The sequence below is a fragment of the Sceloporus occidentalis genome, unplaced genomic scaffold, assembly GCF_023333645.1.
Source record: "Sceloporus occidentalis isolate IW3139 unplaced genomic scaffold, rSceOcc1.0.p SCAF_2, whole genome shotgun sequence".
NCBI lineage: Eukaryota > Metazoa > Chordata > Lepidosauria > Squamata > Phrynosomatidae > Sceloporus > Sceloporus occidentalis.
In genome coordinates this window covers 223,543,869-223,566,622 of record NW_028316982.1, presented here as the reverse complement: position 1 = coordinate 223,566,622, position 22,754 = coordinate 223,543,869, and the positions used below count along the sequence as shown (strand labels likewise).

At 42.3% G+C, this 22,754-nt stretch overlaps 1 protein-coding gene across 4 annotated transcripts in view; it reads left to right on the top strand.

The window, feature by feature from the left end:
- The first annotated feature begins 1,804 nt into the window (after nucleotides 1-1,804).
- Nucleotides 1,805-22,754, top strand: part of EPHA6 (EPH receptor A6) — a 608,811-nt gene continuing 587,861 nt past the window's right edge. For all 4 annotated transcript variants that reach the window (XM_089512280.1, XM_089512279.1, XM_089512277.1 and 1 more), the window contains exon 1: nucleotides 1,805-2,187. In XM_089512280.1, coding sequence (XP_089368406.1) covers nucleotides 2,085-2,187 — 103 coding nt within the window. In that variant the 5' untranslated portion in view covers nucleotides 1,805-2,084. The remainder of the gene's footprint in view (nucleotides 2,188-22,754) is intronic.

The following is a 22,754-nucleotide window of genomic DNA, read 5'->3' as shown; positions in this document are numbered from 1 at the left end:
GCATCAAAAGTTTTTGTGGGACTTTTTTGTTGACCTCAGGAAGTAGGCTGAAGTCTAGGGAAGCTCATGCTGTCAAGTTCTGTCTTTCAGTTAGTCTCAAAGGTGCTGCTACATGCTTACTTGGTTGGGGTATAAGAAGAATGAGATTGCCTTAGGGAGGAACAACACACACACAAACCCACACACACAATCCCTTAAAAATTATAAGTCGCCAGTCACACCTCAATGCTCTTAATCTCATACAGTTTTAAAGTTGAGCCAGAGCCATCCTCCAAAAAAAGAAAGTAGAAGAATATCTGTGTGCCATTCTGTGGTTTCTTTCTTTCCCCCTTCCTCTTGTCGACTAACCCCCTCTAGTGCTGAAGAGGCTGCATTTGACCTGCGGGCTGCTGGCAGCTGCTTCCAAGCCAAGGGAGCCCTGCCTGCCTGCCTGCCTGCCTGCTTCCCTCGCCGCCTCCTCTTCGCCCCTCTGGCCACCCCTCAGGTCTCCCTTCTCCTCCAGACAGCCACCGAGCAAAGGACCTCCCTCCCTCCCTCCCTCCCGCCATCTCCGACGCCCCCGTCTCCCTTATACTTATTTTTAATACACGTTGTGTTCATTTCTTGGCTGGGAAGGGAAGGGAAGAGCAGAGAGAGAAGGGGTGGTCCTCGCCTGGGAGGTTTGCCCTCCTGGAAGACCTGCGCAACCCCCCCCCCCCCCCCCGTTGGCAGCCAGGGAGCCTGGATCTAGGTTCTGTTAGCCAGGTTCTAGGTAGCTTGGATCCTCCTTCTGGTAGCCCAGATCTTGCTCCTGCTAGCCTGGATGCTGGTAACTTGGCTCCTCCTTTTGTTAGCCCAGATCTTGCTCCTGCTAGCGTGGGTCCTGGTAGTTTGGGTCCTCCTTCTGTTAGCCTAGCTCTTGCTTCTGGCAGCCTGGATCCTGGTAGCTTGGCTCCTCCTCCTGATTGCTTGGCTTCTGCCTTTGGTAGCCTGGACCTTGCACCTGGTAGCTTCGATCCTGCTTCTGGTAGACTGGATCCTGCCTTTGGGAGGCTGGACCTTGCACCTGGTAGCTTGTCTCCTGCATCTGCTTAGCCTAGATCCGCCTCCTGCTTCTGTTTTTGGTTGGCTTTTTAAAAAAACAACCCAGGCGCATCCCTCCAGAGAGAAGAGGGGGAGAGGCGGGGGGTGTGCGAGTGGAGAAGGCGGGCGAGGGGCGGACGCTGTGGTCCCTCCTTCCATCCGGAGCCGACGGCCAAGGAGAAGCCCAGCCCCAGCCAGGCGGATCGGGGAGGCGTCCCGGAGCCCAGGCGCTGGGCGACTTGGCTTGATTGGGGAGCTGTCCAGCATTTCAGCACCTTCCAGCCGACGGACGGAGAGGCGCCTCCAAAAGGGGGGGGGGGTCCTTTGCTTGCTTGCTTGCTTGCTTTGGGGGGGAGGCCTTGGCTTTGGGGCAGGAAGGGACCTTCTTTCCTAGCCCCAAGAACGGGGCTGCCTCTCTTTCCCCTCCGGATCAGAGGCAGCGGCGGTGGCAGAGAGGCTGCCAAGCGGGCAGAGGAGATGGCGCTTCCCCAAGAGAGGTGGAGGAGGAGGGACTTCAGGGGAGAGGGGCTGGAAGGCTGAAGAGGGAAGGAGCCGGTGGGAAGGAGGAGGAGAGGAAGAAGAGGAAGAAGGAGTGGAGGAAGAAGAAGATAAGAAGGAGGAAGAGGAGGAGAGGAAGAGGAGGAGGAGGAGGAGGCGGCAGGTGAGGTGGGCACCACCATCCTGAGGAACCCTCCTTCAGGGGGCAAGGAGGAGGAAGAGAAGGAGAAACAGAAGGAGGAGGAGGAGAGGTAGGCACCACCATCCGGAGGAGCCCTCTCTCCTGCTCCCCAGCGACGGAGATCCCTTGGGCGAGAAAAGTTTGCCTGTGGAGCTCCCTGCCTGGGCAGAGCCCCGGCCTCGAAAGTGCCCCCTGGCCTCCTTGGAAGAGGAGGAAGGAAGCCCGCTTTCTCCAGGACGCACCTCGCCCCGGACTTGGCTATTCTCTCTGGTCCCTCTTTTCCCCCCTGGAGGCCTCTGGGGCAGCCCCCCTTGAGCCTGGCGCCCCCTCCGAGGGCAGAGCCATGGGCGGCCGGGCCCTGAGGGGCTTCCTCTGGAGACTCAGCCTGGTCTTCCCTCTCCTGACGGGGCGCCCCGGAGGAGGCACTCACCTCTCCAACAACCAAGGTAGGGGGGAGGGGAAGTGGGGGGATGGAAGTGGGGGTGGGGGTGGGGGAGCCTTTTTGGGGGGAGGGCCAAGCTGCCTTGCCAAGGATGGAGGGGGCGGGGGGGTGAGGACGGGGAGGGCAGCCTTCTGGCCGGAGGGTTCAGGGGAAAGGAAAGGGTGTGAATGGGGAGCATCCTTTGACTCAGGGCTGCCTCCACAGCACAGAAATAACCTGAGTCGAACCTACTGCCACTGCCCTGGCTCCATGCTATGGTATTCTGGGGATGGTTGTTTGTGGAGCCACTCCCATTCCCAGAATTCCAGAGCCTGGAGCCTGGACAGTGGCAGTAGGATCAACCCAGGCTGCATCCACACTGGAGAAATAACCCAGTTTTGCACTGCTTTAATTCTTTCTGGCTCAAGGCTATGGAATTCTGGGAGTTGGAGTTTGTTGTGGGGTCCAGAGCACAAACTCCAACTCCCAGAATTCCATAGTCTTGAGCCAGGGCAGTTAAAGCAGTGCCAAACCAAGTTATTTCTCCAGTGTGGATACAGCACCAGATTATGTCTGCACTGTGGGTGCAGCCTCTGTGACTGACAGGAAAGAAGGACTGGCCTTCATGGTGATAAAGGAAGGCATATTCAGCTCCCAAAGGCAAGATTTCCCCAGGCCCTGGGCACAGTAGCCAAGGATTCTCAGGTCAAAGAGTGGCCTGATCCTGTGCCAGGGGTCAGAAACCCCTGTGAAACTTGTTCACCTCTCCATTTGGTTGGATACAAACCCTTAGTTTTGTTTCTGCTTGTCTGAAAAAGGCTGAAATAGGATCTGAGAAGAGACCATGAGCTCAAAAGATTTCTTGATCACCCACATTTCATTCATCCAGCTCCCGTGCCCCAGGGATCATTTTAAACTGACCAGCCCTGCAACCCAAGAGGTTTTATTTTAGTGGCATAATACAAACGATAGCTTCAGAGCCATTTGCTCTAGATTTTTGCTCAATTTTGGTCTTCTTGTTGCCTCTCCTCCATGCCAAGGACATGCCTCTTCCCTTGTTTCCCTAGGTATCAACTTAGTTTTCATATAGGAGACATTCACAGGGCATGAGGATTGTTTCCCCAGAGGCACAGGAGCACCTTTGGGGTTTTCAAGGCCACTCTGGATAAGCTTCTTGTGGTCTTCTGGAAAAGGTCAGCTGAGGAAGTCAGGGAACCCCACGAAGCAGCCCGCACTGCTCTTCAGGAGCTACAGTTTCAAAAGAAACCCCTTAGAGCCCTCGTACTTGCACAGGAGCTGAAGTGTGCACCTTCAAGTCATGGCTTTAGCTCTCTTTCTCAAAGTATTTATTAAACCACTGGCCTTTTGAAACTTCAAATCCTCTTCGCATCACATGTTCTTCTGCTCTTATCATCCTTACCAGCATTATCAGTTACATCACATCTTACCTGGCAAAATGTTTTAACCTTCTCTATGTTACTTGCCCTCACATCAGCACCACATATAGGCATATAAAAACAGAAAGCCAAGGTTAAGAGATAGTGATTTATGACAGGCCAGTCAGTGAGCTTCTGGTGGCACCCATGTACTTTATAACCTATTCAATTTAAATAATCTAGATTGGCTGTCCTACTAAAAACCTTTCAGTTTTCAGAAAGATTGCAGCTGAAAGGTTCACCTCTGTTGTCTGAGCACAGCATTGTTCTGGGCAACTCAGAACAAATTATTCCTAATTACATAATTGCTCAGGTATCACAAGGTAGCATCGCAGCCACTCAAGATACCACTTTTCTCTCTTCGGAGCATCTCATGCCGACCCATCTTATTAGTACTTAGTGATCTATGGGCATTCATGCTGAGAGGAAAAGCCACAGAATGTCAACAGATGAACTCCTATCGATTTCTGTGCATTCAGAATTGTACCCCTGCAGGACACAGTAGGGGATATATATATATATATATATATATATATATCCTCAAAGCAGGGTTAAACTGGTAAACTCTTCTTATTGAGAGTGGCATAAATAGACATGTACTATAGGACAAAAGAAAGAATACATAGGTGCTGTTGTAAGTGAGATCCAAGGCAGGATTCTCTTTAAGGGCTGTTTCTAGAGACAACAAAGTTACTCTGGACTAAAAGAAAAAAATAGCTATCCAAGCTGTGTAGAAATATATATATATATATATATATATATATATATATATATGGTTCAGACATCAATTTGATGCTCTTACAGGCTCTTGCAACTCAACATGAAGCGACTGGTACCACCATTAACAAACAACAGAAAGCTCTTCATCTGTTATTATATATGCAGGGAATGTTGAGGCCCACCAACACTGGCATCTTAAATGTCATTTCTAAAGGTCTTAGATTTTCGAACTGCTTTGGGAATCAGAACATCAGCCTTTGATCACTTATGCATGATGCAATTTAGCTGTATTTTACTACATTTTAGCTTTCTGATACCTTCTGTACAATTCATTCACACCCAAATGCACTGCTGGGACTAGTTTTATTACAAAGTAGCACAGGGAGTGTCTACTGCTTCCTGGATCCTGACTTTCTAAGGACTGTTAGGCATTCATGCAGAGCCTGTGTTACATCTGTGTTGTGCCTGTGTGTGTCAGAGGGAAGGGAAGAAGGAGGGAGGGAAGGACTTGGGAAAAGAAAAAAAGCAAATGGGTGGTGAGACCTACATTTGAGTACAATTCAGCATCATGCTGGAATATCTTAAAATTCATCATTATATGGATAGTGGGCTGTATGCACTACATGGTGAACAGGAAATATTAAATGAGTGTTCAAACATCAAACATGATGGCCTTTTGTGTGCTGTAAAAAGAAAACTGCATGAGCTGGACCCTTCATTTTTAGTGTCCATCAGCAGCCTCCCCTCTGAAACTGCCTTTCTTGTTTGACCTATTTTTGCCTACTTTTGCAATAGATAATATCATTTATTTAAAGAATTCTGATGATGATAATCTAAATAGTCCCAAATAGGGTAAACTAATTGAAATGAATGGGGTTTATTAATCAACAGTTAAATAAGTTGCACTGATTTCAGTTGATTTAACCTAAACTAACATTGGATTTACCCTCAAATGTTTATTTCAGGCTATGATAGATAGAAATATGTATAAGTCAGTGACCATTTCCCTATCCTTTGCCTCATCTTCATAAATCAACACAGCAGGCAATATCTTCAAAAAATAACATTAGAAAACTAATAGCAAACATATTTTGGAGGATGCTAGTCATCTCTGTTTTTATTGTTCCACATGCTTGACTAAATTGAAGCTAAAATATATCATTGGCTATATTCATATGTATTGTAGTGCTCTTAACTAGTGAATACTATATTACAAATTGATTTCTAAGCAAATATGCTTATAATCTAGCACCTCAACACAGTCTTTTCCCCCAGGTTGTCAAAGCATTTTACACACTTGATCTTCTGGCCTGATTTATGTTACCAGAGGGATTTGACTGCCATTTTCTTTTGACTCCATCACACGTTGTTCCACTAACATCTGTTTAAAGAAAAACATGCAGGATAAGTTGATCCTAGGATCATTTCTGATAGCAGCATCACTTACTTTAGGTAAGCATGGCCAGTATTCATATCACTGGACTCTCCCACTAGATTTACTACAGTCAGAGCTTGACCTGATAGGAATACGCTGTAATGTACAGTATTGATAACCAATATGCTTACATTCATAAGGTTGCACTCTTAGAAATCTGTTCATTAACCTTGTAATACATGATGGCAGACATTTATATTTCCCAGACTATCAAAGGTGGATGGGACTGTGGGTGAGATATGATGGTTTTGGCTAGGCTAAATTTCACTGACTTCATACGTGACCTGATATATTAACCATCAAAAATCACTAATATACCATCTTTACCTCTTTATTAGATTTATACCCTGCTTTTATTGTTTAATGGTAAACAATAATACAATTTGTATTAATTGCTAAGAAATTGTTTCACATATTATGTAGTGGATGGATGTTTTAAAAAATCTTAATTAGATGCAATGTTTATCCTGTATTATAAGGAACATTAGTTATTGTTGTGTTTGCTTTCTTCCTTTGGAAACCCATACTGCCTTATAAAAGTTAAAAAATAAGGCTGGTGTATATAGTCATATATTTCTTAAGTACATATAATGTCATTATTGCAAGGAAGCAAATGTTATAATTTCAATAGATCATGGGGAAATGAGCAAAGCAAGTTACTACCACCAGCTTAACAAAAACTGTGAAAATATAATTCCATTTTCCAAAGTTATTTTGAACCAATAAAGATGCCAGGGTCCAAAAATTATTTGAAGACAAAATATATATCCTGTGTGTGAGGAATAATATTCTCCCTTCCATCCAGAATTATTATTCTAAATTAATATTCAGGTTTTAAGTTTATGGTCAGTCATTAGTGCAAATTACTATTGTTACCCTAAGTACTCTAAATGCATCAGATCCTGCCTGATTTTGGAAGCTAAACAATGTCAGCCCCTGGTTAGTACTTGGATGGGAGTCTGCCAGGGAATACCAAGCTTGTATTTCAGAGGAAAGAACTGACAAAACCACCTCTGCCTATTCCTTACCTTTTAAAAAAACCCTCTATGAAAGTCATGGGTTTATCAAAAGCTGACAGGCAACTTGAAGACACACACACAGACACGATAAACCAACATGAAAACATTGAAAGGTTCCTCTTTCAAAGTTATTAGTTAAAATTACAGGCCAAATGGGGAATCCATTAAATATAATTAACAGTTTTAAAAGTAACTCTTCACTCCCATGTTTCTCATGGGAAATTAAAATAATTAATTATATTCTTTTGTTTTTTATAAAATCTGAATGCTACAAGCTTGCGATATAAAACAAGCTTTCCTGTCATCCACTTCATCCTTACCTCAATATCAACCAAAAAATAATAATAAAGTAAACCCATTAAGAAAGGCGGAACCCAGCATTCAAACCATGTGATATTCTTCCATCATATTATTTCCCACATCTGTAAGTATACAAATTACTAAAGCAATAGGTACTCCATATACACCACAAAAGGTGTCCTGTTATCTATGTTTAAGATACAATAATAACATTATATAGGTCCAAAAACACTGCAGAAATAATCCAGTTTGTCACCACTTTAACTGTCCTGGCTCAGTGCTAGGGGATACTGGGAATTGTGGTTTATTGTGGCACCAGAGCTCTCTAACAGAGAAGAATAAATGGTTACAAACCTACAGTTCCCAGAATTCCCTAGCACTTAGGGCAGTTAAAGTGGTCTCAAACTGGATTATTTCTGCATTGTGTTTTGGACCATAGTCCTGATTTAGCTTGGCATAAATAGATCCATTACAAATGAGTAATTATCTGTAGCTAATTACTTTCCAGTCCAAGTAGCAATACTGACATTCTTTTACCACTATGCAACTGCACCAATGAAGGCAGAAATGCTAAATGCTTACAAGGGAGTAAATGCCATCATACAGAGAAAGGGTGTAATGAGAAGACATGGATATATTGCAAAAGTTTAAGCAGTTCAGGATCCAGTTCTATTCACATTTGTGTCCTGGAATTCTGTGTGATTTACTACAGAATAGACATGCATAGTGTCATGCTGTGACTACATTAACTCATGCTGCATGATTTGTGGGGTGAATACGTGAAAATTCTATATTCCAGATGGCAAAAAGACATTTTTATGGGTTTATGGGTTTTATAGGTCTCATTTCACACTTTTTATCCCAAACCTCTTGGCATTTTGTGAAATACCAGTTCTGAGCAGGTACTGTCAATCAGATCATTAAAAAATCTACCGAAACTAGTATTGCTCATGAATAAGAAATAGATTAATTTCCCCTCCCACAAAAATAAACCCAAATCATACAGCACTGTCTTTAAGTAAATGCCACAGAAACTTTGATTTAAGAGAAAACATGAGTTAAAAAGTGAATCAGGCATGCCGAACTCTGAAGAAGAAGAATGTAAATGTGAATGTTAGAATAATAGAACTGTTGACCGCATACATATACCTGAATAAGTAGCAATTAATCATTTTAATTGATAGAGGAAGAAAAAATCAAGTTTTTATAATCTGTTTACTATAATGTCTGCAACGACACAGTGAAACACTTCCAAAAAATCATATCATAACATTAATTTCACTAATCAATTTGAAAACAACTGAATCATTTTTATTTCCATCTTGCTTTTGGTCTGTAAAAGAGGAAAACAAAACATGACAGGTTGTAGGGACCAACTGACATTACCTGAAGTTCTTTAGATGATAATAAATATCTTAGAATGTTTTAGAATGTAGGGCTAATTGGTTTTGGATTCTGCAGCAAAATGTGACTTGCTACCCTACCCCTGGAATAAAGATACCAGACACAAGATGTATGGGTTAAAAACAGGGCCATTTATTGACCTATTTATTAAGTTCTTAACAGAACTGCAACTTGTATCATAACCAAAACAAATGTGGAAGACAGGGAAAGCTGCATACCGGTGTCTTACCGCAGACTACCTCTGCAGCTTATCAAGGACAATAACACCTGGGCCCTCAATGGCAGTCCATAAGTTGGGTTGTTGTTGGACAGCCCGCCTAAGGAAGCCCAACAAGAAGTCCCCCTTCCCAATCTGCGAAGATTAAAGTCGGGGTATACCTTCCAGCCAGACCCAAGGTCCATTCCTTTCATCCACCACCCAGGTCGCAAAGCCCGTAGAGGTGCTTCCAGAAATTTTCCTAACACCCAGTAGGGTGTCCAAGGTGCTCACCGAGATCAAATCCAAAGATTTATGCAAAATATAAATAAATACGTCCAATTAGAATAAACAAATTTCAAACCAAATCATGTATTATTGTGACATCACCTCAGCCAATCTCCCTTATGCCACTGGAAACAGTGTGGTGTTGGCGAAAAACCCCATGGAAAATGGGGAAAATTCCTACACGGCCCCTAGGCAACCAAGTGAAACTTCACACTATACCAGCAGCGGGTGTGAGGGTCAACGGTTAATCCAGGAATGAGACACCTAGGGGTGACAGGCAAAGCATGCCCTTAACCACACCCCCTAAAGCCTCATGCCATGGCAACAAATCATGGCATGATTCTAACTGCCCTGGTCTCCACCAGTAGGAGGGCAGCAGAAAGGTCATCCCAGCTCCACAGCCTCCAGTGTGGAGAGGGGTGGGATGGCCATTCTGAAGACATAAATTCCCCTTCCTGGCACATGAGAATTAAAGTGGCTAGTTGCTCTCAGCATTTATTCTGGATTATGCCCTTCCATTAGGAATAGATTTCTCTTTGCCATGTTAAAAAAATGAGAAGAGACTTGGATTTATGACATAGCATATGTCTGAAATTACAAGGTCCTATGTTTAGTACCCCAAACTTCCATTTGTTTGTTTTTAAGGGTCAGGTAGACAGATGCAAAAGGAACTATGACCAGCCATAGCACACAATAATGGATTAAGTAGGCAAATAGTCTGGCCTTGTGTAATTTAGCATCACATGTAAGAAAAGGTTTCATTATTTATACTTCTTTTTTCTTCTTGATAAATAAGATCTCCCCAAATCGTACTTAGAACACTAGAATCATAGAATAATAGAGTTGGAAGAGACCACAAGGACCATCCAATACAATCTCCTGCTATGCAGGAACACAGAATCAAAGCACTCCCAACAGATGGCCATCTTGCCTCTGTTTAAAACCCCCCAAAGATAACTAATGCCAGGATGTCAGTTGCAAAAATGTGGAGAAATTCAGAAGTACCCACGGTCGATATATGGCTTTGCAAATCTCTAGAAATAATTGAAATGGATAAGATTACCCTGGCTTTAAAAGATAAATATGAAGAGGCAAAAGAAACTTGGGATCCATTGCTAAAATTCTGTAAAGATAGATGGAAGGTAAAATAATCACTCTCATCGCCTTCTCTGGTATGTAAAGATTAATAATAAATAAATAATATAATATAACAGTAGGCGGGAAATTGTCTTATAGAAAGCTTAAGGTCGGGCGCAGCCTCTAATGGTATTTCTAGCTAAACAGTTATGTAAGAGGATCGTAGCTATAGGAAAAATTTGTTGATAAGAGAATTATTTTTGGCTGAGCTGTTAAGAAAGTATTTACTGTAAACGTAAAGGGGGTGGGTGGGGTGGGAGGGGGGAAATGCTTTTCTTTTTTGGAATGTAAGCATATATATTTGATTTTGAATGCAAAACATGGGGTGTGTATATATTGTAAACTTTAATAAAGATTATTCGTAAAAAAAAACAAAAAAAAAACAACAAAGAAGCAGATTCCACCACACTCTGAGGGAGTGTGTTCCACTGTCGAACAGCTCTAACTGCCAGGAAATTCTTCCTAATGTTAAGGTCAAATCTCTTTTCCTGTACTTTGAATCCATTGCTCTAGGTCAGGGGTAGGCAACCTTTTTGACCCGGGGGCCGGCTTGCTGTTCCTCAGACAACTGGGGGGCCGAAGCCAAAAAATAAATAATTAAATAAATAAATAATATAGGACAACATTTTCAAATGTAGGACACATTTTTTTAAATGGAGGACATGCAAAAAAATTGATGCTTTTTAAAAAATGTTAATATAAATGCATGTTTCTTAGCCATGATCAAAATAGAGGACATTTGGGCATTATTCCTAGACAGATGACAGAAATGTACTTTCCTTTTGGTCAACCCCCCTCCCCCATTCCAAACAGCACATTTGGGCATTGAACATGGCTTTACTTAACATGGCCTCTTGCATATTTCAGAGGCTTACTGCATAACCAAACTCTTTGGGTTTCACACTGAACATGAGTTCACATGGCTATGCATATTTGACATGTAAAGCTGGTTTAACAAGAAGTGATTTGCCCTCGGTTTCATGTGTCTTGCACCAACTATACTTCTCAGAAGTGTGTACTTGGTCAAGGGACTTTGGTTTTTCTTCACTGCGCATGAGTTTGTAAAAATCAGAGCAACTTGCATTGGCCGTGCCTCAGAAGCTGGCTGATATCAATATCACCATCATCACCACCACCATCATTGTCACAACAAGGCAGCATTATAAGGACAAAAAACACACAGAAAGACAATTTGGAAAGTCACACTCTCTCGGCTTCAGAAAGTGTGGGCCCATATCACAAAAGCTGACTGATATCAATAAATAAGGGGTAAATATATAAATAAGGGGAAAATGTACATGGGAATACAGTTGCATCCAGGGGGAAAATGGGCATGGGAATACAGTTGCATCCAGGGGGAAAATGGGCATGGGAATGCAGTTGCATCCAGGGGGAAAATGGGCATGGGAATACAGTTGCATCCAGGGGGAAAATGGGCATGGGAATGCAGTTGCATCCAGGGGGAAAATGGGCATGGGAATACAGTTGCATCCAGGGGGAAAATGGGCATGGGAATACAGTTGCATCCAGGGGGAAAATGGGCATGGGAATGCAGTTGCATCCAGGGGGAAAATGGGCATGGGAATACAGTTGCATCCAGGGGGGAAATGGGCATGGGAATGCAGTTGCATCCAGGGGGGAAATGGGCATGGGAATGCAGTTGCATCCAGGGGGAAAATGGGCATGGGAATGCAGTTGCATCCAGGGGGAAAATGGGCATGGGAATGCAGTTGCATCCAGGGGGAAAATGGGCATGGGAATGCAGTTGCATCCAGGGGGAAAATGGGCATGGGAATACAGTTGCATCCAGGGGGGAAATGGGCATGGGAATATAATTAATTACATCCAGGGGGAAATGCATATTAGAAATGGCACCTTCTTCCTCCTCCTCCTCCTCTTGTTGATCATTTTTGGAGCCAAAGGGAAACAGCCGTTCCTTTCCCTTCCCTCTGGGCCAGAGGTCCTCCTCCTCCTCCGCATCCTCCTGCTCTTCCCAAGTTTCACTTTCTCATTGAGGCTGGCCAATGGCAGAGTGGTGCTAGAAACAGCCCCGCCCCCGCCATTTTTCTATTGGCCAGCCCCTGCCAGGCTCCCTGAAGAGAAGGAGCTGCTCTTTGCAAGGCGTGCGCGCGTGCAAACAAGGACTTGCAGGAGGTGCCTCCGGCTGGGGGAAGGAGAGCACAGAGGCAGAGGAGGAGGAGGCAGAGGAGGCTGCCGACTGGCCCAAAGGCCTTGGCGGCGGCGGCGCCTGCGGCAGGACCGTGCGGGGGCCGGATCTGGCTCCTCCCCGGGCCGGATCCGGCCCGCGGGCTGTAGGTTGCCGATGCATGCTCTAGGTCCTATTCTCTGGAACACCAGAAAATAAGCTTGTTTCTTAGTGAGCTGTATTTTTAAAAACACTCACACACACATACACAAATGTGGATTTACTATCTTAAAACATTTGTATTCATGAGGCAATCGCTTTCTTCTCTCCTGTTCTAATAGAACGGAAGCTTTACTTCTTTAAATTTACTTCCTGAGCTCTTCTATGGTTCTCCCTTCCTTGTAAATCAATGGATGGTGCCATGTTCCATCTGTGACAAGGCATACTGAAACAGTAGTATTGACAAAGGAGTGAACTTGTTCATTCATCTTAATTGAGTGGTAACTTCAAAAATAAATTGTGACCGAGGTAAGGACTGGTCTCTGCTGCTGAAAAGATCTGTGGGCAGCCCAGATAATTGCTCACAGAATGCTGTGCACAAGCATTGCATCAAAAATCAACTTGAAATCTAGGTATTCTTATTGCATAAGCTCAGCTTGTAAACAGCTCCTCTTTCTATATCATATTAGTTCTCTACTTTTGCTATTCAACTAATAGCCAAGCCATTGGTGTAGTAATAAAATTAAATAAAAGAAGGGAAAAATAGTTGTATTGTTACCTACCTTACTTATAGCAATATCTTATTCCCTGCCCTACTTGCAGGGAAAGGGCTTTGTTTTCTCCTCTTAGGAAATCCCACATTTCATGACTAGAAACAGAAATGGAGATTATTAACTACATTTGATAAATATACAAGATCCAGTTAACTTGCATGCCTTAGATTGATTGTATCATTTGTTTTTAGATAGATTAGGGAGTTTTTATTTTTATATTGAGGGGGAACTTATTACTTCTTTTTTAAAAAACTGATATGAATGAATGAATGAATGAGATTTTATTTATATACCGCCATTCCTTCAATCACGGTGGTTTACAAGATAATAATGAAATACAATACAGCGCAGAACAAAAAATTACAGATAAAAATTAAACGACGAAAATCCTCCATATTAAACCATATAATAAAATACATCATTAAAAATCCATCATTCATACCTAATAATTAAAACCAGTTAAAATCAATAAACAATCTAAACAACATGCAATACACAGGAGAAGATGACAGTCAGGACATGTGGGGGAAGGCTTGGCGGAATAAGTGAGTCTTGAGATTTTTCTTAAATGACTCCAGGGAGGGGGCCGAGCGGAGCTCATCAGGGAGAGAGTTCCAAGACTGCGGGGCCACTGCAGAGAAAGCCCTTTGCGCAGTCCCTATGTATCTCGTCTTAGGAACTCTCAAAAGTTTTTTCCCACCTGACCTGAGAGTGCGGGGTGGATTGTATGGGGAGAGGCAGTCTTCCAAGTACTCTGGGCCCAAGCCATTTAGGGCTTTATAGGTAATAACCAACACCTTGTATTGAGCCCGGAAGCGGACTGGCAGCCAATGCAGATCTTTCAATATAGGTGTTATATGACTGGCCCTGGAACTACCAGTGACCAGCCTTGCGGCCATATTTTGAACCAACTGCAGCTTCTGAGTTTGGTACAAGGGTTGCCCCATGTAGATTGCATTACAGAAATCAAGTCGAGAGGTTACCAGTCCGTGTACTACTGTTTCAAGGTTCCCCCGGTCCAGGTAGGGGTGCAGCTGGCGTATCAGCCGAAGCTGATAGCAGGTACCTCTAACCGTCGCATCCACCTGAGGAGTCAGGTGAAGCGACGAGTCCAGAGCACCCCCAAACTGCGAACAGTGTCCTTCACGGGGAGCATGACCCCGTTCAGGACAGGTGGACAAATTTCCTTCCCAGGACCGGGAGAGCCTATCACAAGTACTTCCGTTTTCTCTGGATTCAGGCTGAGTCTGTTTTCCCTCATCCAGCCCATTACCGACTCCAGACAGCCATTGAGTGGAGAGATGCCATCCCTAGTCACTGCATCAGTCAGAGACACAGAGAAGACTATTTGGGTGTCATCAGCGTACTGATAACACCGTGCCCCGTGTCTCCCAGCGGCTTCATGTAAATGTTGAATAGCATAGGGGACAAAATCGCTCCCTGAGGGACCCCAGATGTCAGGGCCCTCCTATCGGAACAACAGTCCCCCAGCTCCACCATCTGGAACCTACCTGAGAGGTAGGAACGGAACCACTGTACAGCAGTGCCCCTGATTCCCAACTCCCCCAGGCGATCCAGAAGGATACCATGGTCGATGGTATCGAAGGCCGCAGAGATGTCCAAGAGCACTAACAGGGACACGCTACCCCCGTCCATGCCCAGATGGAGATCATCGGCTAGGGCGACCATGGCAGTCTCAACCCCATAGCCTGCCCGGAAACCGGTTTGAAATGGGTCCAGATAATCCGTCTCCTCCAAGACCCTCTGTAGCTGGGAGGCAACCGCTCTCTCGATCACCTTCCCTAAAAATGGCAGGAGTGACAGAGGCCGATAATTATTTCAAATTAGGGGGTCAAGGGAGGGCTTCTTTAATAAAGGTTTTACAATGGCCGTTTTAAGATTAGATGGAAAACGGTCCTCCCCGAATGATGAATTGATAATACGACGCAACATTTCTGTTGTCGCCGTTCCCCCCTGAACTGCCAGCCATGAAGGGCAGGGATCAAGAGAGCAGGTCGTCTTCCTAACATTACTGAGGATCTTGTCCACATCCTCGGTACTTACAGACTCAAAAGGATCCAGTACAACTGACTCCACGGAAGCTCTGGACGCCTCTACTCTTGATTCTGAACCAATAACAGCGTCAAGATCAGCTCTTAGCCGAGAGATTTTATCCGCGAAGAAGATATAATAGGAGTGTTGTTGTTGTTGTTGTTGTTGTTGTTGTTTGCCTTCAAGTCATTTCTGGCTTATGACAACCATAAAATGAACCTAACATGAGATTTTCTTGGCAACAAGAAAAGAAGGTTTGTCGTTGCCTTCCCCTGAGACTAAGAGCATGTGACTTGCCCAGGGTCACCCAGTGGTTTTCATGACCAAGTAGGTAATTGAGACCTGGTTTCCAGTGTCCCAGTCCAATGCTCAAACCACCAAGCTGGCTAAGTAAGTGGCATAGTAAGTAAGAGCTAATGGGAGCAGAAGGTCAAATGTTAAGGAAAAGGCAATGGGCCTGAAGCATATGCTTAATAATAAAGCTGCATAAAAAGTGATAGGGAGAAGTAAACAAAGACACAGAGGGAGGAGAGAGTGGGTGAATAATGATTTAAATTGTGTCCTACAACAGCAAGAAGCATAATTGTCATGAGGAAATGTGTTATGAGCTGTTTTTACAAACACACACACACACACACACACACACACGTTCCCAAAAACAAAAGATTTTTTAGAACTTGAAAACTTGGTGGTATGTTGATGGATATTTTAGCTCAGCTTGAAACATTTAAATTAAATACAGACACATCAGACTATTGAAATATAGGTATAGTAAATTAGAGGGCAGGAAAGGTCTTCATTGAGAACCTGTAATTGAGCCATGAAATCCACATGGCCACCACTCACTTGTCATCTGATTCGGGGGTTTTTATTTTATTTTTGGTGTTTATGTACTGCACAGTTAAGTGATTTGTCACTTCTATTGACCCTAAGGTTAGGCACAACAATTTGTTTTCTGTCTATCAATGGCATACAGACTAAGGAATCATGGATAATTGGGTCTTTCCTGGAATGTTCCTGGCTTAATTGGTGAATGAATTGGCTTCTCAATCTAATTCAGAGTATGAGACTAACAGCACTTCCTAAGTGTGACTTGTATTATAACAAATTTCAAATCCTTATGCTAAGAATATCAACAAAGTTCAATACCTAGTCTTGAAATAATTTTATTTTCAGGTGGTGTCATCATATTCAAATGTCATACTTTAGATATAATTTTAGTTTCTAAAATTTTAGTTTGTAACTACATTTAGTTTCAAAAAAGTACCCTAGAGTCTTTAGCCATTATTAAGAAGAAGCATTAAGCAAATGAATTAATTTGTATTATACACTTTTATGAACATTTTGGATGTGAAAAACATGAGTTTCAACTTCCTTTGCTGTAACACAAATTGGATGACTTGGGCCAGTTAATTTTATTCAGCCTGACCTTACTCAGCCTGATGCTACATTAAGCAACATTTAGGAAAAATAATCCCCTATCTTCTTGTTGTTAACTACCATTAAATCAGCTTCAACTAATGGTGACCCTATGAATGAGAGATCTCAGCATCAAATATTGCAAATTCAGGGATGTGGCTTCCTTTATTGAGTCTAATTGTTGGAAACTGTCCTCGAGTTAACCCGAACTCATGGACATCCTGGTGGATGAGACATCTCCAAGGTTCCCTGTCTTCCACTGCTCTGCTTAACTTTGCAGACTCATGCCCATGACTGCCCTGAGTCTAACCATCTGTGTTTCTACTACCCTCAGCTTTTTCCAGGATTAGTTCTTTTCTAATGAGTAATGCCTGCTTATGATGTGACCAATGCACAACAGCCTCAATTTGATCGTATTGGCTTCTAGAGGTATTTCAGGCTTGATCTGTTCAAGGACCCAAGAAAACCAAGCCACAGAGAGAAGAGTTGGGGGAGGGATGCATGCATGTGCTCAGTCTGGCTCCTTGCTGCAGCCCAGATTTCCTATGAGGAAAACCAAGCCACAGCAAGGAGGGTTGGGGAAACCACGTGTGCATGTGTTCACTTGCAAGCAGCAAGGCTTAGTCCAGTCTCCCCACCCACCCCCTTGCAGAAGCCCCGCTCCTTCCATTTGGAAGCCCTACCCAGGCACACTACTGCCCAGCATTGCATCTCAAATGAGATTTTCTGATCTGCGTTTTTCACTGTCCAGTGCTTACATCCATACATAGTGATGGGAAATAACATTGCTTAGATGATTCCAACTTTAGTGTTCTGTTGTATATCTTTTCTCTTTATGATCTTTTCTAGCTCTTTCATGGCTGCCCTTCCCATTCCTTCTCCTTATCTCTTGATTACAGTCTCAGTTCTGTTTAGTGTTTGATCCAAGCTACAAGACACCTTTAACTGTTTCCATTTCTACATTGTCTCATTTTGTTTTCTATATTTTCAGCAGGAAGTTTGCCTTTGCACTTTCTTCCTTGACCTTCCTCAGTGATTATTCAAAGTCCTTGAAATTATGCCCTAGTAATATCGTCTCATCCACATATCTTAGATCCTGTAAGGTGGTGTTTCTCTCTTCCTACTGCATTTATCTTTCCTAACATCATTGTCTTTTCTGAAGAGTCATGTGTTCTCATGAAATGTCCAATGTATGAAAGTCTCAGCTTAGTCTTCTTAGCTTCAAGGGAGAGTTCATGACTTACAATACCCATTTATTTGTGTTTCATGATATCCACAGACCTCTCCTCTGACACCACATTTCTAATAGTATGGCTTGATTATTTTTGAGGCAATATTTTCACCTGCATATAAAACAGGTTTTTTCCCCACCAGTAATGGAATTTATGAGATGCACTAGAACTTGATTGGGTAGGTTTTCACATTTATTACTTTAAAGTAACCATTGACTTATGACAGAGCATTATATTTATTGTTCATTATTTCCAGCATGAGAGCAGACAGGAAATTCCTTAAAGCATAAATCTTGAACCTATCTTGCTTTAAGCTTTAAGGAATTTCCCTTCATCCTTTTAATACAGACATCTGGTATTAGGGTTGCTAGCTCCTGGTCCAAAGATGTTGTGCAGTTAACATATGCATGAAGAGAGAAATGCAAGAGTAGTTGCATATTCTGACATGTTGCTCCATCTTTCTTCCTTCCAACAGAGATTCTGCCATAGCATAAGAGGGGAAACCACAACAGCCAGCAGTTCCCTGCATGCAGATATTACAAGGCACTAGAAGTTTTTACAATCCAGCCACTGCATAACTGTGCCCCAGGTAGAAGACTCAGCCAAATGAGCTGGGCTTATACATAATGCAAAAAATGGATGAAAGAGATCAACCACATTTACCTGTAGTATAATTTATTCTGTTATTTTCTTGGTTGGAGCAAATGGAGCTACATGACTCAGTGGTGCTGACTACATTTTTGAGCACCTTTTTCATTCAACTGAAGTGCTGTGCAGGGATCATTGAGAAAAGAGTAGGGTATGCTCCTATCCTATCCAATGGCACACTTGGAATGCAACCGCATTTGAAATGTTATGTACAGTTCTGGTCATTTAATCTGAAATAAAAGTAGAGTAAGAGTCAAAAAAAGCTTGAGAAAAGGACAGGCTACTGTAAGTGATCAAAGAGAGTAATTGTCCAATGAGAAAAAAATTGGAACTTTTTAGTTTAGAAAAAAAGGTAATCAATCAGAGTTATGATAACATGTTTTAAAGGTATGATTGATATGGAAAGAATATATATATATTCCCCTCTCTCATCATACTGGAGTTTGAAGTCATGCAATAAAGCTCAGTGGTGGGATATTCAAAACGGACAGAAATATTTATCAACACAACTTTTTTTCACATCACATAGGGTGAAAGCAGATGGTCTTAAAGGGGTGGTGTCACGCCACCCCTTAGTACACCAGATTGGGGCCATGGCAACCACATGCCACAGCCCCAATCTGGCCTTTTCCAGGCACAAAAAGGAACATCAGAAGACCACTCCTTTTTGTGCCTGGGAAAGGGCACCCCTTTCACTGCTGCTGCAGCTCTTCTCCACTCCTGCAACATGTGGTGTCTGGTCACTGCGCTGCAGGAGCGTTCCCACACTGACCCCATCTGGTTGGGTAGGCACCATGAGGCCGGATTGGGGGTGGAGTTGGGGCATGCAGTGTGCGGTCACCATGCCCCCATGCCACCCCCAAGCCAGCTCTTATTGCTGGTCTGTTTTGCCCATAATGAAACAATGGGCTTCACTGCCACAGTGACTACAATCTACAATGACTTATGAGTAACCTTGGGTTCAAAGACAGTTTGTTACTTGAATAATGAATTCAGATAGGTGCAAATGTATTCATATCCTGCTTGCAGACTATTATAGGAAATAGGACATTGGACTGAACAGTTCTTTGGTTTGATCTACCATAGCTTTTTTAAATTCTTCAACTTTACAAAATGTAAAAGGAATAAATAGTTTACACATTTTGATGGGATTTCACAATTCATCATATTCAGCAAGGCTTAGCCTCTGTGAAAGTTCATTTATGATTCAATATATTATTCATCTATCCATTCATTAAAGATTTTAAAAATCAAAAAATATTTAATCAAATAAATTTTCAGGGTTGGGTTCAATATTCAAACTATAATAATAACCAGAACATTAAACACAAAGTGAGGAATTAAAACAACGTAAAATGCCTGGCTAAATAGAATCATAGAAAGGGAAGAGATCCTAAGAGCCATCTGGTCCAAATCCCTACCAGACCACACATTCACAGTTAAGCCATCTTGACTCCCATTTTGGGAAAAAGGCAGGATATAAATCCAATAAATAAATCAAATTATGGCTGCCAATCCAACCTCTGTTATAAATCTCCAGTAGAAAAAAATCCATCACTTTCTGAGGCAGGTCATTCCCCTGCTTTGGGCAACAGAAAGTTCTTGCTAATCTTTAACTAGAATCTCACTTCTTGTAATTTGAGTACATTGGTTTGGGTCATCTCCTTTGGATAGCACAAAAGAAGCCCATTCAGTCTTCCACATTATACATTTCCAGATATTTAAAGATTCCTATCATTGTTGAGAGTCAGAATGTAGTGGTTTCAGCATTGGGCTATGACTCTAAAGACCATGGTCCCCGCTTAGCCATGGAAACCTAGTGGGTGACCAAGTCACACTATCTCAGCCTTGGAAAAAGGCAAAGCCACCACCACCCCAAACAAATCTTGCCAAGAAAACCCTACTATATACTTGCCATACGTTGGAAACAACTTGAAGGAACACAACAACGGCATCATTGTTGTTATATGTCTTCAAACCAATCCCCTTTTTTGATGATACTATTCTGGGACAGGTGTGGCAAGTTTTATTTGAGAGGGCTTGGAATTCCATTCCTCTTAGGCTGATGCAGTGTGACTTGCTCAGGTTTACCCTGTGGGTTTTCATGGCTGAGCCAAGATTCAAATCTTGGTCTCTCAGCTCCCCCCAGTACTGTTCCTCACAGTACTTGGTTTCCAAATGCTTTACCATTTTAGTCATCCTCCTCTGAACTTCTTCCAGTTTGTTGATATCTTCCTTAATCTGTAATGCCTTCTTAAATTTAATAATGTTTCTCAATTTTTTCTATTTAAGATTAGATAACCCAAATCTTTGGCTGGATTAAAGCATATCTTGTTTCAATTTTACTTTGATTGTAGAATGTCAGATAGGAAGTGTCCCCTAGGCAAATAGCTGCTTTGTGTCCTATATTGGGTATCCCCTTTTGTCTTGGAGTGGGACTACAGACCGGCTACTTTGGACAAACTGACAACAAACAGGCAAACCAAATTCACTTTCCACAAGAAATGTATGCCTTTAAAATGGACTGCAGTACAGAACCTGGCCTCCATCCCTCTTGCCTAACCCAGGAAATATCATTCTAAGTGAGAATGTTCCCCAAATCCCCTCCCTTTGCATAAGAGCAACCATCACAAAATAGAAGATTTCCTGCTATGGTTAGGAGAAAAAAATTTCATGATGTTTTCAGGGGAGAGAGGTTTTGGTTTACCTTACTCGGTGAAAGTAGTCAAAGCAAACCTGGCTGTGTTTGCTGCCCAAGGCTGATATGACAGCTTTGATACTTCTGTGCATCTAATCAATTGGGAAGTGAAAATGAAGACATTTAGTAACATCTATTCTTGCACTAAGGATCATAATGCACTGAAATATTTTCTCTTTCTTTCTTTCTTTCTTTCTTTCTTTCTTTTTTGCTGTCTGTAGATTGTATTCATTTTCCGCATAATAGCCAGTTGTGCATTGAAGCTGCATTCTAGATCGCCATGTAACACATTTTCTTCTTCAAAATCTTGATGTTTAGTAAAACATTTATAATACAACTCTGTACATAGTTGAAAAGTAAATACCAATGAGTTCAGTAGGACTGTTTTTTCCAAGTACGTGTGCATCAGCTTGCAGATTCATCTCACAAATGAATATGATTGTACTTATAATGAATATGATTATACTTCCCTTCTCTTCCATTTTATAATGGAAGGGAAGGGAAGTAGTGATGTTTATCTGTAGTGACACTGATACTTTGTCAGGCTCCATTCACCTGATCCCAGTCACTTATTAAAAGTCTAGAAACTGGTGCATGCAGCCTGAAACTTGAAGGACTCTAGTGAAAATGAGGAAACCAGAAAACATTTTAAAATAAAGCCCCAGCATCTCCCTAGCAGGCAGAGCAGCTACATTGTTCAGGGATGAGTACAAGAATATAGTAACTGGTTATTCCTGGTCAATAGTCACAGTTGGGGCTATTGTATTAAAAAGAAATGAGATGGCAGTTTGTATTTTGTACTTGATGCACTGGGAAAAAACACTTTCCACAGTATAACTCTTTTGTCATTGCCTGATGACAATTCTTTCCCCAAATCGACCATTGTGGGATATACTTTTTCATATAGAAATATCACTTTAGACCTGACCATGACATAGGAAATCTCAGGTGAAACAGAAATTTACATAAATTTTCTCCTGCCTGAAGCCAACTGTAAGGTGACAGAAAGGTGTAAAGAAAACTGTCTAGAACACTCCATTAAATTTTACTTAAGAATTTATCATATATACAAGTTTTTCAGGCAAAAAGAAGCATGATATATAGTTTTTAACCATCCTGGACATGTGTTAAAAAAAGTCTACAGTCAGTTAAATTCCACTATCACTTACAAATAAACCTGTTATTACTTAAAATAAATGCATATATCATTTGTTTGTTTGTTTCCCTTTTACCAAATGCTTACTGTTAAATGACCTGCTATAAATTGCATGAAATATTTGTCCAAAAACTTGTTTCTGTTTTGTGAGTTATTCTAATGTATTGTGTTGGTGAAAACAAAATTATATCATAAGAGTACCATAGGTGTATAGCCGTCATGATGTTGTTTGACTGTAACTTCTATGGTGCCTCACCATTGGCTGTGATGGCTAGGAATGATTGAAATGCAATGGAACAACTGACAAAGCCACATGTTCCACACTCCACACAAGATATTAAGAAGTTTGCCAGGTGACGGCTTTATCTGCATGTGGTTTAAGTATGTGTGTGTGTGTATATATATATATATATATATGAATTAGGCATGCAGTGGCTTAGTGATTAAGTAACCAATTCTGATGACTGGAAGGTTGGCTGTTCAAGGCCCAAGTGCCACATAATGGGGTGAGCTCCCATCACTAGTCCCAGCAT